At 36.9% G+C, this 14,010-nt stretch overlaps 1 protein-coding gene across 1 annotated transcript in view; it reads right to left on the bottom strand.

The window, feature by feature from the left end:
* The window catches only part of FGF7 (fibroblast growth factor 7), a 91,552-nt gene that overhangs the window by 77,528 nt on the left and 14 nt on the right, over window positions 1–14,010 (bottom strand). The window contains exons 1-2 of the mRNA XM_069098018.1: window positions 13,771–14,010; window positions 12,612–13,170 (exon numbers count right to left, since the gene is read on the bottom strand). The exon at window positions 13,771–14,010 is cut by the window's right edge and continues 14 nt beyond it. Coding sequence (XP_068954119.1) covers window positions 12,612–12,897 — 286 coding nt within the window. The 5' untranslated portion in view covers window positions 12,898–13,170; window positions 13,771–14,010. The remainder of the gene's footprint in view (window positions 1–12,611; window positions 13,171–13,770) is intronic.

The raw sequence follows: 14,010 nt of genomic DNA, 5'->3' as shown, positions 1-14,010 counted from the left end.
AAGTTCATTCTTGCCCCTGCTGTTGAAGTTTACACCCAAAGGATCATTAGTAGTGATTCAGTCTGAACTTGAAGTGGGAAGAAGGAGGTGTATTAAGCAGTATGTTTCAGAGATCAGTACTATATTTGTTTTCAAAATGTTTATTGAAGATATGTAACAAAGAATTGAAAATATGCTCATTTATTGTTGTAGCTGAGTTGTTTCGGTCATGTCTAACTCTCTGTAACCCCATTTTGGAATTTTCTGTACAAAGACACTGGAGTAGCTTGCCATTTCCTTCTCTAGCTCATTTTACAAATGAGGAATCTGAGACAAATGGGGTCAAAATGACTTACCCGGGGTCACACAGTAAGTGTCTAAGGCTGGATTTGGACTCAGGAAGATAAGTTTTCCTGACTCCAGGCCCAGCAGTCTGTTCACTGTGCCACCTAGCTACACACTAGATCAAAAATTCAATGGAGGTAATTGATATTCAACATGACAGAGAGAAAAAAATATGATGATTTTTGAATGAATGGCCCTATCAAAAAAAATGATGAAGTCATCCTAGAAGATCTTCTTTTCTCTTTATTCTGTTCTCTCTATTTTTGATATCTCATCAGCTACCCTGGGTTCAAATACCATCTTATGCAAATTACTAAATAAAAATTATATATATGCACACACACAAGCATATACATATATATATATATATACATATTTGTCCCTATCCATATCACTTATCCTATAGGCATCTCAAACACAACATGTCCAAACCAGAACTCATCACCTTTTTCCCATTCTTTCTTCCTTTTTTCTGACTTCCTATTTCTGTTGAGGACATCACCATCCTTCCAATGACCCAGGTTCACAATTTCAGTGTCATCTGTTACTTGCCTCTCCTTCCCCTATCCTCTACCATATCCAAGCATCAGCCAAGTATCGTCATTTCTGTATCCACAGCATCTTTCATGTTAGTACCTTTTTTTTTTTCTTTTTGCCTTTTGGAGGGGGGAAAGTAGGGCAATTGGATTTGTGACTTACCCAAGGTCACACTGCTAGTTTTGTGTTAAGTGTCTGAGGCCGAATTTGAACTCAGGTCCTCCTGACTCCAGGAACAGTGCTCTCTACTCACTGCACCATGTACCCTTCTTTTCATTCACACAGCTGTGATCCTCATTGAAGGGACTCTCATCACATCCAACATGGACTACTGCAATATCCTTATAATAAGTCTCTCTGTCTCTAGTTTCTCCTTTCTCTAATCCATTCTGTAAACCAGAACCAGAGTAATACTCCTTAAAACACAGGTATCTGCATGTGACTTCCCTTATCCTGAAGTTCTATTCTCCAGGCCTCTAGGCCAAAATTCAAAACCCCTCCATTTGATGTTTAAAGTTCTTCCCAATCTTGCTCCAGACTACCTTTCTTAGATTATTATGCAGTATTTTCCTTTACTCTCCCCATGTCCCAGCAAAATTGGTCTACATAACATTTCCTGTATATTATCTCTCATCTCCATGCCTTTGTATAAGCTAGAAATGCACTGTCTCCTCCCTACCAAATAGATTCTCCAATGTCACATGATACTGAGATCAAATGTCACCTCTTTCACAGGATCTATCCTAATCTGTCCCAGTTGTTGCTAGTGCCCTTTACCCTGTGAATTACTTTATATGGTATAAATTTTGTATTTACTTATCTATGTTTTTCCCCAAAAAGACTGTAAAATCTTTGAGATAAGGAACTTTTTGGAAGAGTACCCAGTACTAAAGTCTTATTTAATGAATAATTGAAAGGGATACACATAGAAACAAACAATGATCCCAACACAGGATGCCATAATATTGACTAGGCCCAAGAATAGAACACAAAAATCTGTTGTCCATAGTTGATCACAAACTGAATGTAAGTCATCAAGGCAGCAATCTGATGAAAAAAGTCAACATGACTATGTATCAAGGAATACGAGGACTGAAAGTCTGGAAACAATCTTTCCTTCACGGTAGTCAAGCCCTTAATATATATTGTGTACAGTGTAAGTGAAAAAAGATTAGAGAAGTGATGAAAATTATTAAAGATATGGAACATCTATGTCTGTAGACAACTGTTTGCCCTGAATCAGTTACAATTTCACTTTTGGGGGCGGCTAGGTGGCACAGTGAATAGAGCACTGGCCCTGGAGTCAGGAGGACCTAAGTTCAAATCTGACCTCAGACACTTGATCACACTTATTAGCTGTGTGACCTTGGAAAAGTCACTTAACCCTAATTGCCCTGACTTCCCCCTCCAAAAAGAAAAAAGAAAAATAAAAAAATTCACTTTTCTAGAAGCAAAGGCTAGAATAAGATTGACATCTCAAGATCCTTTTCAGTTCTCCCATGACTAGATGGCTCAGTGTTGGTATTGGGAGTCAGAAGAACAGGGTTCAGATTTGGTCTTTGGAACTTCCTAGCCATGTAACCCTGGGCAAGTCACTTAACTTCTCTCAGCCTCAGTTTCTTTTTCTGTAAAATGAGGGTAATAATAACACCTTCCTCATAGGGTTGCTGGGGGGGGCAGGGATCAAATGAAATAATATGTGTAAAACTCTTTGCATTCCTTAAAGTGTTATATACATTCAAGCTATGATGATGATGATGATGGTGATGGTGACAATTATATGAATTTATACGAATCCTTGAAGCTGTTTGTATTTTTAGGCTCTGTAGACTTTGGTGTCAATAATGTCCAAAGGTTTATTATCACTAGAAAGCAAAATGTCTACTTTTTTCCTGCCCTGTACCCTTTAGTTTCCAGAATCCCCTTCCTGTCCCATTGTTCTGGGTTGGGACAAACTGTTAATGTCTGTCCTAGTTGTACCTAAAGAGCTTTTGCAATCCTATTCCTCTCTGTAGAATGGAGGGCACTAACTTTTAGTAGCCCCTTTTTAGATCTTGTCAAAATGGGATTATTTCTAACTCAAGGCATAATACTTAGAGAAGGATTAGGGGAATAAGGTACAATGACTAAATATATAGATAAGTTCATTCCTCAGAAATTCAGAATGATGCTTGTACTCAGTAGGACACCTAGAAGGCATACTTAGGACAGGGTCCAAGAACTTTTTTTAATTAAAAAAAACTTTATTATTGTATATCAATAATTGATTTCCTTAGTAATCCTGTGCATTTCAAAACATTATTCTAAGAAGGGATCCATAGGCTTCAACAGACTACCAAAGGGTTCAACGATACAAGAAAGATGAAGAATTCATACTTGAAGGTACACTTATAAATCTCCAGGCCCTGGGTGAAAATGTTGGGTGGAAATGGAAAAGAATCACTCCTTTGTCCTAGTAAAAATATGTTTCCTGGCCCATAAGAAGAGCAATATAGAACTAGATTGTAGACCTTAAGTCATTCATCAACAGTCTTACTGGACTTCTTTACCTACAGTCAGATTTTTCAAAGTAATTGATTTCCTTTGAATCCCATTTTTAAAATTTTATCATTTAAAAACATCTTTCTGAGGAGAGAACCATAGGTTTCACCATACTGCCAAAGGGATCCATAATGCCAAAAACGATTTAAAAGTCCTAATGTAGTAGAAGGTAAATGGTGGAAAAAAAGATAATGGTGATCTTTAGAGTCATAGTATAGCTTATTCAATATGAAATCTTGACTATCTGCCTCTAATAAAAACTTCAGGCAAGCCTCTCCCACCCCACACCTACCTACCTACCAACCTAGCCCTCTCTCCCTCCCCCTGCCCCATAATTAAAGGAAGGATATTGTGGTTTGCTATTATTATACTTGATCAATTACAATTTCTTTTTTGATGTGAATCAAACAACCACAATTTTTATAAACATTGATTCTTAAAAAAGAAAAAGGGGTTTTTTCCCCAGTCATACTGTATTGTTTGGCCTAAAACTTTTCTCATTGTTTATTAGTGCTTGTCTACATGGCAACAAGTAAAATGAAGATAGAAATAGTTTTGTTCACCAAATAATAGCCATAGGGGATCATCACAACTTTGTCCTATTGAGAATTTCAGAAACTACCCTTCAGCCTCCTAGGATCCCTGGATTTCTAAGGGATAATTCAGGCCTGAAATAACACTTCTGCTATCTATGTACTCTTGTTACCTCCTAATGCAAGTGGGGATTCCCTATAACCAACTTATGCACTTTAGCACAAGTATTTAATCAAGAAGCACTCCTACAACATTGACTCAGACTAATTCTTAGGCAACAGTTGAACCAAACCCCTAACTGAATGGAAATTTGTCATAATCTAGGCTTATACAATAGTTAGAACTTGGGGGAAAGTTATTGGGTAAGAGGGTGTACAATTTGGTCCCAACTTATTTCCTCAACATTAGTTACTGATCTCATGAGCAGATAAAATGGAAAATGTGATATCTTTGATTAAATCATGGTAAATATGCTTTTAAAATCTGTGAAAAATTATTTTCTTTCATCTTCTATTAGCCTTAAGTGATAAATGAGTTTCTGGAATAATCCTAGTAAGCAAAGGTTACTAAAAGCTCAATGCTCCATACAGATTTGCTAATAGAAATACACCTCCTGTCCAAGAAACAAGCACCCTAATCCCCTCTACTCCCTCCGTATCTGCAATGTACTCCTTCCTTAATTATACCTTTCAGAATCCTTATCTTCCATCACCATGAGACATCTCACATGCCATCTTCTCCACTAAACTTCTCTTGATTGCTCCCTACCCCCAGACGAAAGTGATCATCTCTCCCTCCTCAAGTTATTTTTCCAGCATTTTGCCTGGATCTCTTTTGCCTCCATTACTCTCCTTGTTAATGTACTTATATGTTTATGGATGGTATCCCAACAAGCAGAAGGTAAGCCCCTTGAGGGCAGAAACTTCTGTTTTAAATTTTATATCCACAGCACCAAGCACAGTTCTTTGCACATAGTAGGAGCTTAAAAAATGTTTGAATTGAACTTAATGCTTCTACAACTTAATGCTTCCACTCACATAATAAGAGAAACAAAATGAAACTTGTTTTACTACTGAGTTGGCATGCCTTGAGAGAAATCTCCAAAGCCAAAAGCATCATAGGATTTAGAGTTTCAAGGGACTTTAGAGATCATATAATCCAACCCCCTCACTTTACAAACGATGAAACTCAGACCTGGGTCAAAATAGAGTTAAATAATAAAAGATATTTGTGGTGGCTATTTTACGTAGCTTCCCAGTTCTTATGAAATAAAGATGATTATACTGGTTTATAGGAAAATGGAATATACCACAGGGAAAATCAAAGTTTGCGGGAATCTCCCTTGATTTAGCTAGAGCTGCTGGATTATATTGGAAACAAATAGCTCATATAATCAAAGGTCCTGCCTTTTCTTCCTTTCCACTTTGGGAAACAAGAAAGTAGGGGTAGGGGAGCTTTCCTGAAGAAATCTTAGCAATAGAACTTGCGTGCCCCCCCCCCAGTACTGTACTAGAGGTACTACTTACTTAAATCATTGAAATTGCATTGTTAGCCTAGAGATAAAGGAATTAGGAACCAGTCTTTGCAAAAATAATAACAAAGGACATTATGGTCATTTTCTGCATGATTCCGACCTCGCACGCGCGCTGTGTATCTACTTTAATGCTCTTTTCACTATGCTCAGGACTGTCTACCAAGGGCTCTTAATTTGTGTGTGTGTGTGTTGTGGATGGTTTTGGCAGTTTGGTGAGGCTTGTTACTACCGGAGCTTGTTACCTACATTGATAATTAAAGGAAATGTTCAATTTTGGCTAGAGGTTAGTAAAAATAAAGATGTAATTTTTTTCCCCATTAAAATTTACAGACCCTCTGGAATCTATCCATGGACTCCTGGTTAAGAGCCCCTGCTCTAGACTAATGGTTCCCATCTTTTCCATTGTCATCTGAGCAGGATATTCTCCCCCTTAAATCACTGCCTGTAAACCTCAGGGAAGAACAGAGGTATCCATAGGTGAGTCAGGGTACCAGGGAGCTGAGTCTTAATGGTTCAAGATTCACCATTCTTTCAATTATTACTACCTTCCCCATGAATAATCTAGAAAGCATGAGAGGGCATTGATTCTATAGGTTAATGGGTTCTGGACAGCTCAGGCAAAAATCTACAAAGGTAGAGGTGGATAAGCAAATGGGGACCAAAAAAAAGAAGGAAAAAAAGATGTGGAAAATAGAGTATGAGAAATCTATCAAATGAAAAAACAGTAAAATGGCATTGGAAAACTAGAAACTTTCCAAGATCTACCACAAGTAATAATGTCTTTTATTTGACCTACTTTGGGGACATTGCAATGTAGCTGCTTCCCCCTTCCCATATTTCTTCACATTTATAATGAATATGCCTTATAGGTACATAGTTATTTACATGTTGTCTCCTTCCTTAGAATATGTTCTTTGAGACAAGGGACTGTGTTTATATGTCTCTGTGTGTGTATGTATGTGTGTGTGTGTGTGTGTGTGTGTCCCTTGTCCTTAGCACAGTGTCAGGCACATAGGAAGCATTTAATAAATGCTTTGTTGACTGGATGACTATTAAGTGACTGCCTTAGCTAGAGATTACAAAGGAGCACCAGGGCAGAATCATCTACCTTCTGAATCATTTCCAGTGACTCAGATTAGATAGGCATGTCCTAGTTGCCTACCTTTAAAAATTGTTATTATTACTTTTGCTTTTAAAAAAAATCTGTTATGACTTTTCTTTCCTTCTACAGTAAATCATTTGCCTGGGATTAGGTTGAAAAGTAAGAGAGCTTTCAGCTTCCATGTTTGGGAACTGAAAATTATATTTACTGATTTCTAGCAGAGGTTGCTTTTGAGCAGGATCCTACCCAAAGAATTGTTGACTAATTGAGTTCCTCAAGTTCTCTCTGCCAAGTCCTATCCAACAACACCATTGTGTTCCACACCCCACCCCCGTCCGATTCTTAGGCCACATCCCATCAGAGTGGAACTGTCCAAAACTATTGCCAAATTGCTGGCTGCTCCTCAGAAAGCCCATCCCTTCTCTCACTACAGAACTTATGGTGCTCAATTATTACTAAGTGAGGGATACTTCCTCTCAGAGCTATGGTGTGTGGCAATTAAACATTTCTGATGTTTTAAAGGAGCCAGCAATATTGACCATTGGGGAGGAGGAGCAGACTCCCTTGTAATTGGAAGCTGAAAGCAAGAAAATTATCTGGAATGATCTGGACTGTCCATCTCATTTGTCTCTCAAAGTTGCTATGAGTCTCCCAATGCGCTGCTTCTGCTGGTTCTCACTTGGCACCTCAATTCCCCTACTGAAATAGCAGTGTTATTTCTGTCAGGTGCAGAGTGATCTCCTCTGGCTGCTGGTGGCCAGCCCTGCTTGCAGTCCCCTCTGTGCCTCCCCCAACCCCCCAGGAAAAGATCGTAGACACTAGAAACAGAATACCAGCTGTAAACAGGTTCTTTGCTATGGCTATTAATATTTATCCTGCTTCAGAGGAAGTGACTGGTTCTTTAGTTTGGGGCATAAGTTTTATAGACCCATTTGCTTATGACTCCATTTCATGTAGACCCAGGTTAATCGTCTATTTTTCTATAGTCGGCATAACAATTAAGCTTGGAGTAACCAGGGAGGATATGATCCGGGACTTGCTAGCCCTTGATATGAGACAACCCTTTTTTTCTGCATCTACTTTCTCTGAGACTGTCTAGTCTCTAGCATCTTTCCTGCCTGGCAGTGGCAGCCTGACTACCTTCCCCTTGGCCCTTAGGAAGCCTTGTGTTCACATAAATAATATGTTCTGGTTATAATTCTATTTTATCATTTTTTTATTTCTTTTCACTTGCATGGTACCCTCTCCCTCATTTGTCTATTCCATGTCCGAGATTCTGAATTTAAATAAAACATTTAAGAAATTGGTCTCTACTTAAAACCCAATACCACCACAGGTAAGGAAGAATCTGAAGTCAGATCATGAGATTATAAATATAGAGCTATTAAGGACCTCAGAAACCATCTAGAATCTAGACCCAGCCCCTCATTTTACAGATGAGGTTGTTGAAGTCCAAGCAAATTACATGACTAACTCAAAGTCTCTCTGGCGGGGAGGAGCAGAGGTGAGAATAAAACCTAGCTACTCTGACCTCAAATCTAGTAGTCTTTCCGCCGGCCCACGTTGTTCTTGATCATTATTTTAGTCATGTCCAATTCTTCATGCTCCCATTTTGGGGTTTTCTTGGCCAGAGACAGTATACTGGTTTGCCATTTCCTTCTCACTTCTAAAAAGGACACAAGTAAGCCAAGGTAGCTCAGTTTCAATTCTTTATAAAATCTGAAACACACTGGCTTCAGGAAGACTTGAATTTACCTTCTATAAATACTATGTAATCTCAAGCAAATCATGTAACTGATAACTGCTCCCAGGCACTGGAAATTACAGGATAGCTGTGGATCTGCATCAGAAGTAGCAGAGTCCACAGGGCTTCTTCATACTAGTGAAATTACAAGTTCCGACTCTACCCCATTTCTCCTGAACACACACACACACACATGCACATATACATGCACATACATGTAGGTGACAGCATCAATCTCAAAACCTCTCTGGGGATCTCCTTATGATGAGTCTGACTTCCTGTCATAATAATTCTGCTACAGTGGAATCTACTAGCACCAATCCTTAGTTTACCAATCCCTCATAAATCTGATTCCTAGGCATTAGCTTCTATCATGCCCCAACTAGTGAAGTGACTACTTTACCAAAACCCTAGTCACATCAATCAGCATCATCTGCTCCTTCTGTTCAGGTATATCATGGTGGTAGAGAGAAGACTCTTTTTAATAACTGAGAGAGTAATAATTCTATTTCAGCAAGTTGGTAATTTTGTTGGCAACCAGAATTTCATGTGAAATTTAATTACCTCAGATAGGCAGGTTGACAGAATAGTTAACGATCTTCAAGGAAAAAGGTAATCTGACCCATGAGTACACTTTAGAGATTACAAATCAAGTCACTGACATTAATATTTGACACTATGCTAGTCCATTCCCTCTGTTGCTTATCTCCAATTTATCCTGTGCATATCTTATTAGTATTTAGTTGTTAGTATGTTGTCTCTCCCAATAGACTGGAAGCTCCACAATGGCAGGAACTGTTCTTGCCTTTCTATCCCAAGTATTTAACACAGTGCCTGGTACATAGTAGGTGCTTAATAAATGCTTATTGACTATCTGATTAATACTGTTATTAACTCTGTTTTTCAACTTGCTTGTTTTCCTAGTTTACTTTCAACCTCCTGTTGATACAAGGGGAGTTACAGATGTGGGTAGTAATCATCATTAAATTTCTATTTCTTTTTATTTCTCTGGAATGTATTTCTTTCGAATGTTCTGACAGCAAAGCAGTTTGAAGATATAGTCCCCATTTTGAATCTAAATGCATAAAAGGAAGGTACTCCAACTCCAAAGCTATCAATCTGCACCTTTTGTGTTTACAAAACAATAACGTTGCAAGTAAATTCTTCCATCTGTCATGTTGTCAAGATCCTTATCTAAGCCCAGAATTTCCTAGCAATCACTTTCTATCCATTCTGTCTAATTCAAGTAGAATGCTTCTTTCTATCCATCACCAGTTTCCTATAGCAGCAAGGTACTTTATCTTCTTGTCATTATAGGGAAGCCTATAGTTTGTTCCAAGATACCACAAGGTACCTACATAGCACAGTAGATAAAACACTGAACCTAGAATCAAGGGGACCTGAGTTCAAATCTAGCTTCAGATAGCACGACCCTGGGCAAGTCACGTAACCTCTGTTTACCTCAGTTTTCTCATCTGCAAAATGGAAGCAATAGCATCTACCTCCCAGAGTTGTAAACTCTAAGAAGAGATAATATTTCTCAAGTGCTTTGCAAGCCTTAAAGCCATATACAAATTATTATTAAAGAAGCCTAAGATATGAAAATGCTAGCATTTCTTAGATTCTGAAAATTATTTTAAAAATTGATAACAGCTGAAAGCAAAGAGTTTGCTGGAAGTTTCTGACATGGTTTGTACCCTTTCCTGGAAAGTTTTTCACTCTCTACATAGGAAATAGCTTATAGGATCAAGGTAAATCTTAGTATCAAAATTTATTGAAGGTATATTATGCCATTTCATATTTAAAGGTCTCATAACATTCTAATATAGGCTAAGATAGACTTGTCTTTCTTTTTTTTAACTATAGAAATAACATTTTAAAGGAAAAAGGTTTACCAAACTGGTATTGATTTTTAGAGTATTCAAAGTTCATCCCAACTGTGTTGGATCTAGATCAATTTGTCTCAGGTACAATACATTTGGACTTAGAGTTTTAAGAAAATCCAAGCGGACCCAAATGTTCAGTTTCTTCCAAATAAAATACAATTGCATTCTGAATTCAACGATAAGTAATGGGACTAGATTAACAAAGCGTCATTTTTAAAAAGCACACTATTCCTTATATACTGAGTTTTATGCTTTCTTTACCCATCTCTTCCCTATTTTTTTTAATTTTCCAATGCAGATATTTTAATGTTACTCAGAATCATAATGAAGTAGAGAACATGGGAGCACTTACTACATGACCCTTAAGGTCCCTTCCAGGTCAATTAAATCCCTCTCACTGCCATATTAAATTAGTTTTGACAGCTTATATTGTCATCAAAGATCTAAGCTCTGGAAGAGATCTTAGATATCATCTAATCCAACCCCTTCAGTTTACAAATGAGGAAATTGAGACCCAGAGGCATTTCCTAATTTGTCTAAGATCACACAGATAGTTAATAGGGAAGCAAAGATTAGAACTCTTGCCATATTGTCCACTTTTCATTATATTCACATTCAATTTTTCAATCAACATGAGTGGTAAGTATCTAATAGGTGCTTTTTAAAAAATGTACATATATGTAAATATAAACAAATTTAGGTGCAAATTTTAGCAATATCAGAATTTACATGTATAATATATTTCTACTGAGTATAAAACAGTACAATTTATATACGTTATGATGCTATTTATGAGTGAATACTCAGTTATCTCATTTGTAAAATGAAAATTTGTCAAATGAGATGAGGTATCGGCATCCACATACCCCTGTGTGGAGAGTTAGATAGATATATACATGCATACATATATAGAATTTAAGAACTGAAAGGAGCCTTCAGGATAAACTAGGGGGGGGGGGAAGTCTCATTTTACAAATGAGGAAACTGAAACCCAGAAAGTATTGCACAAGCTAGTTAGTGACAGAAATGGAAGTATAAACCAGGTTTCCCAAAAGCCAGTGTGCTCTCTCCCACCCTGCACTTAGTTAAATATATGACATTTCAGTAGTCTCTAGATTAGATAATTGTAGTAGATTCTCTGGTTTTTCTCATGAGTGGAAATCCATTAAAAAAAAAATCCCAGAATGAATTTTGAGCTAATCAAGATTTATTGCCACTAGGGGCTTCTTCAGGGACAAAAATAATACAATTAGTGAAATTAGAGGGGATGATGATTAAATCCTAAGTGATAATAGAGAAACCATTAAAGTGACCCTATAGTAAATACAAAAAGTTACATAACTGTACTTTATTTGGTAGAATAGCATAATAAACAGCATATTTTATCATTATTTTGATGTGATCATTTTCAGTGGAACTTAGTACACAAAGTGCCAAGATGAAATGCAATTGCAATATCTGCTTTTTAGTGCTGCAAACAAATAAAATCTAGTTTTTCTTAGTAATTTTATCCCTTAATTGGTTTTTCTCTCAAAGCATTTTATATATTATTTGAGGGAAGTAGTATTTTTACTCTGTGAAAAAGATCTTTTCTGTCATTAAAAGTGAATTAACATAATCAGCAATAGAATTTCAAAATAGAAAAGAGAATTTGTAATTTGGATTCTTTAGATGGAAAATAGTGGAGGAGGGATGGAAGACCTTTCAATCATGAGCATTAACACCTCTTTAACTTTAGATATCTTTGTCTTGGAATGTTTTACATTCATATATGCAGAGAATGACATAGAACTCATGCAAAGAAGACTTCAAATAAACAAAATATAGAGAAGAATCAGCCTGTGGTTTTTATCCAGTAGACAGCAACCTAATATACAACCAATAACAATATGAACTGATGAAAAAAAGAGATTTTTCTCTATTACATAACTGTAAACTGTTGCTGTTGAGACTGCAGCCTAAGTACTCAAGATCATAAAATAAATTGTTTAAAAACAGAGATGATAGTAAGTTTTTTTAGTCATTATTCAATGAGCACTTCATACTATACTAGACTTCTAATAACTTAACTAGAAAATATTAAATCATTTCTGTGTGAATGGTTCCACTTAGATTTTGTTTGACTTTCATGAGCACTTTGAGAATGACATGTAGTTTTATGTTTTCAAGTTGGCTCAGTTTACCAGCTAGGATGATTATATCAGTAGATCTATACTTCACCAAGGAGATATTTACATTGAGACAATCTAAATACCCCTGTATTAAATAATTGAGAAAAACATTTTCAGTTTAATGTGGGAGAACAGGAAAAAAAAAAGAAATTAAGGACTCATCTGAGTTGCTGAAAATTTACCTCTTCATATATTTTTAAGACTCATAAAACAGGTAAAAAAAAAGAAACATACTTACTATAATTAGTTTGTTTGTCTTGTGTCCCTTTTACTTTTCCTCGCTTGTCAATCCTCAGATACCACTGTGTTCGACAGAAAAGTCTTCTCACTCTTACATCCCCTCCTTCCATGTAATCATAGCTTCTAGTGTGTCGCTCAGGGCTGGAGCAGTTCACATTTGTAGCCATTTGCTCTGGAGTCATGTCATTGCAAGCGAAAGCTATGGTGCCCACTAGACAGATAATGTGAAAGCATGATGTGTAGAGCAGAGTTGGCAGGATCCATGTCAGTATCCATTTGTGCATTATAGTGCAGTGCCCTGGGTGTTCAGGAATACCATAATGAAAATTCAATCTCAAGTCGGACCGTTGCTCCTAGGTCATTGACCTCCTTCTACCTTGGCAGTGAATGGTGGATCTACTTAATTGAGATTGGTGGTTCTTTCCAAATGAGGATTCTTATCCTTTTAGTCACTGATATCAGGAGGATGGCTCCTTCAGTACCTTTCAGTTGATATATCCTTCAAAACAGGTTGTAATAAGCTCAGTTGTCTGGACCTGCTTTGCTACTTGAATCCTCTGTTTGTATTGAAAGCAATAAAAAAGGAAGGGGAGGAAGGAGTGAAAAGTTGTTTATATAAATCTCAGTAGACAATTTTGTTTATTAGTGGGAATGGTTTAACTTATAAAGACTAAATCCCACAAACAGTACTTCCAAAGAGGACGTCACTCTCTTAAATTGACTGTCTATATATCTTATGTTAGTCTATAAGTACACACACAGATACATTCCTTGTTACATTATTCATTTCCATTTGCCATTTTCTAATAGCATTTGCATTTAAGGCTATTGCTTTGAATAAACTTCTCAACTTATTCTTAGCTAAGTGCAAATGCTTCTACATTTCTTTATTTCATGCTTTCACTTTTGTGGTTAACCAATTATTTTCTACAGAACTGCCCACATTTGCCTGGTTTTAAATGTCAGGACAGCTCTGGAGAGCTTCAACCTTATCTTTACATAAGCTATATGCAGGGTAATTGCTGTAGATCTTAACAGCATGCCTAGAAAATCTGTTAACTCACTTCTCCCCTCTAATTCTGAACAAAAAGAGAAAAAGACAATAACTATTAGAAAACCTTAAACATTATTTTAAAGGACAAATAACAATAACTTACTTGTTTCTCTTGATAACAGCTGGATATATAAGTATTCCATTTCTGTTGTCTGCCTTTTGCAACATGAGACTCTCTACTGTAGCTAAAAACTATTTCTCAGCTGAGAGACTCCAGCAGAATCATAATTGTTTCCATAAATCAACACGCAAGAGGATTTTCTCTGTGTGTGCGCGCGCGTGTGTGTATGCGTGCTCGTGTGTGTGTGTGTGTGTGTGTGTGTGTGTGTGTGTGTGTGTGTGT

This window comes from Petaurus breviceps, unplaced genomic scaffold, assembly GCF_028583685.1.
Source record: "Petaurus breviceps papuanus isolate PSGF00001 unplaced genomic scaffold, PetGlider_PUasm1.0 37, whole genome shotgun sequence".
In the NCBI taxonomy this organism is placed as follows: Eukaryota; Metazoa; Chordata; class Mammalia; order Diprotodontia; family Petauridae; genus Petaurus; species Petaurus breviceps.
Note: the sequence above shows the minus strand (reverse complement) of the source record. Positions and strands in the feature narration are given on the sequence as shown.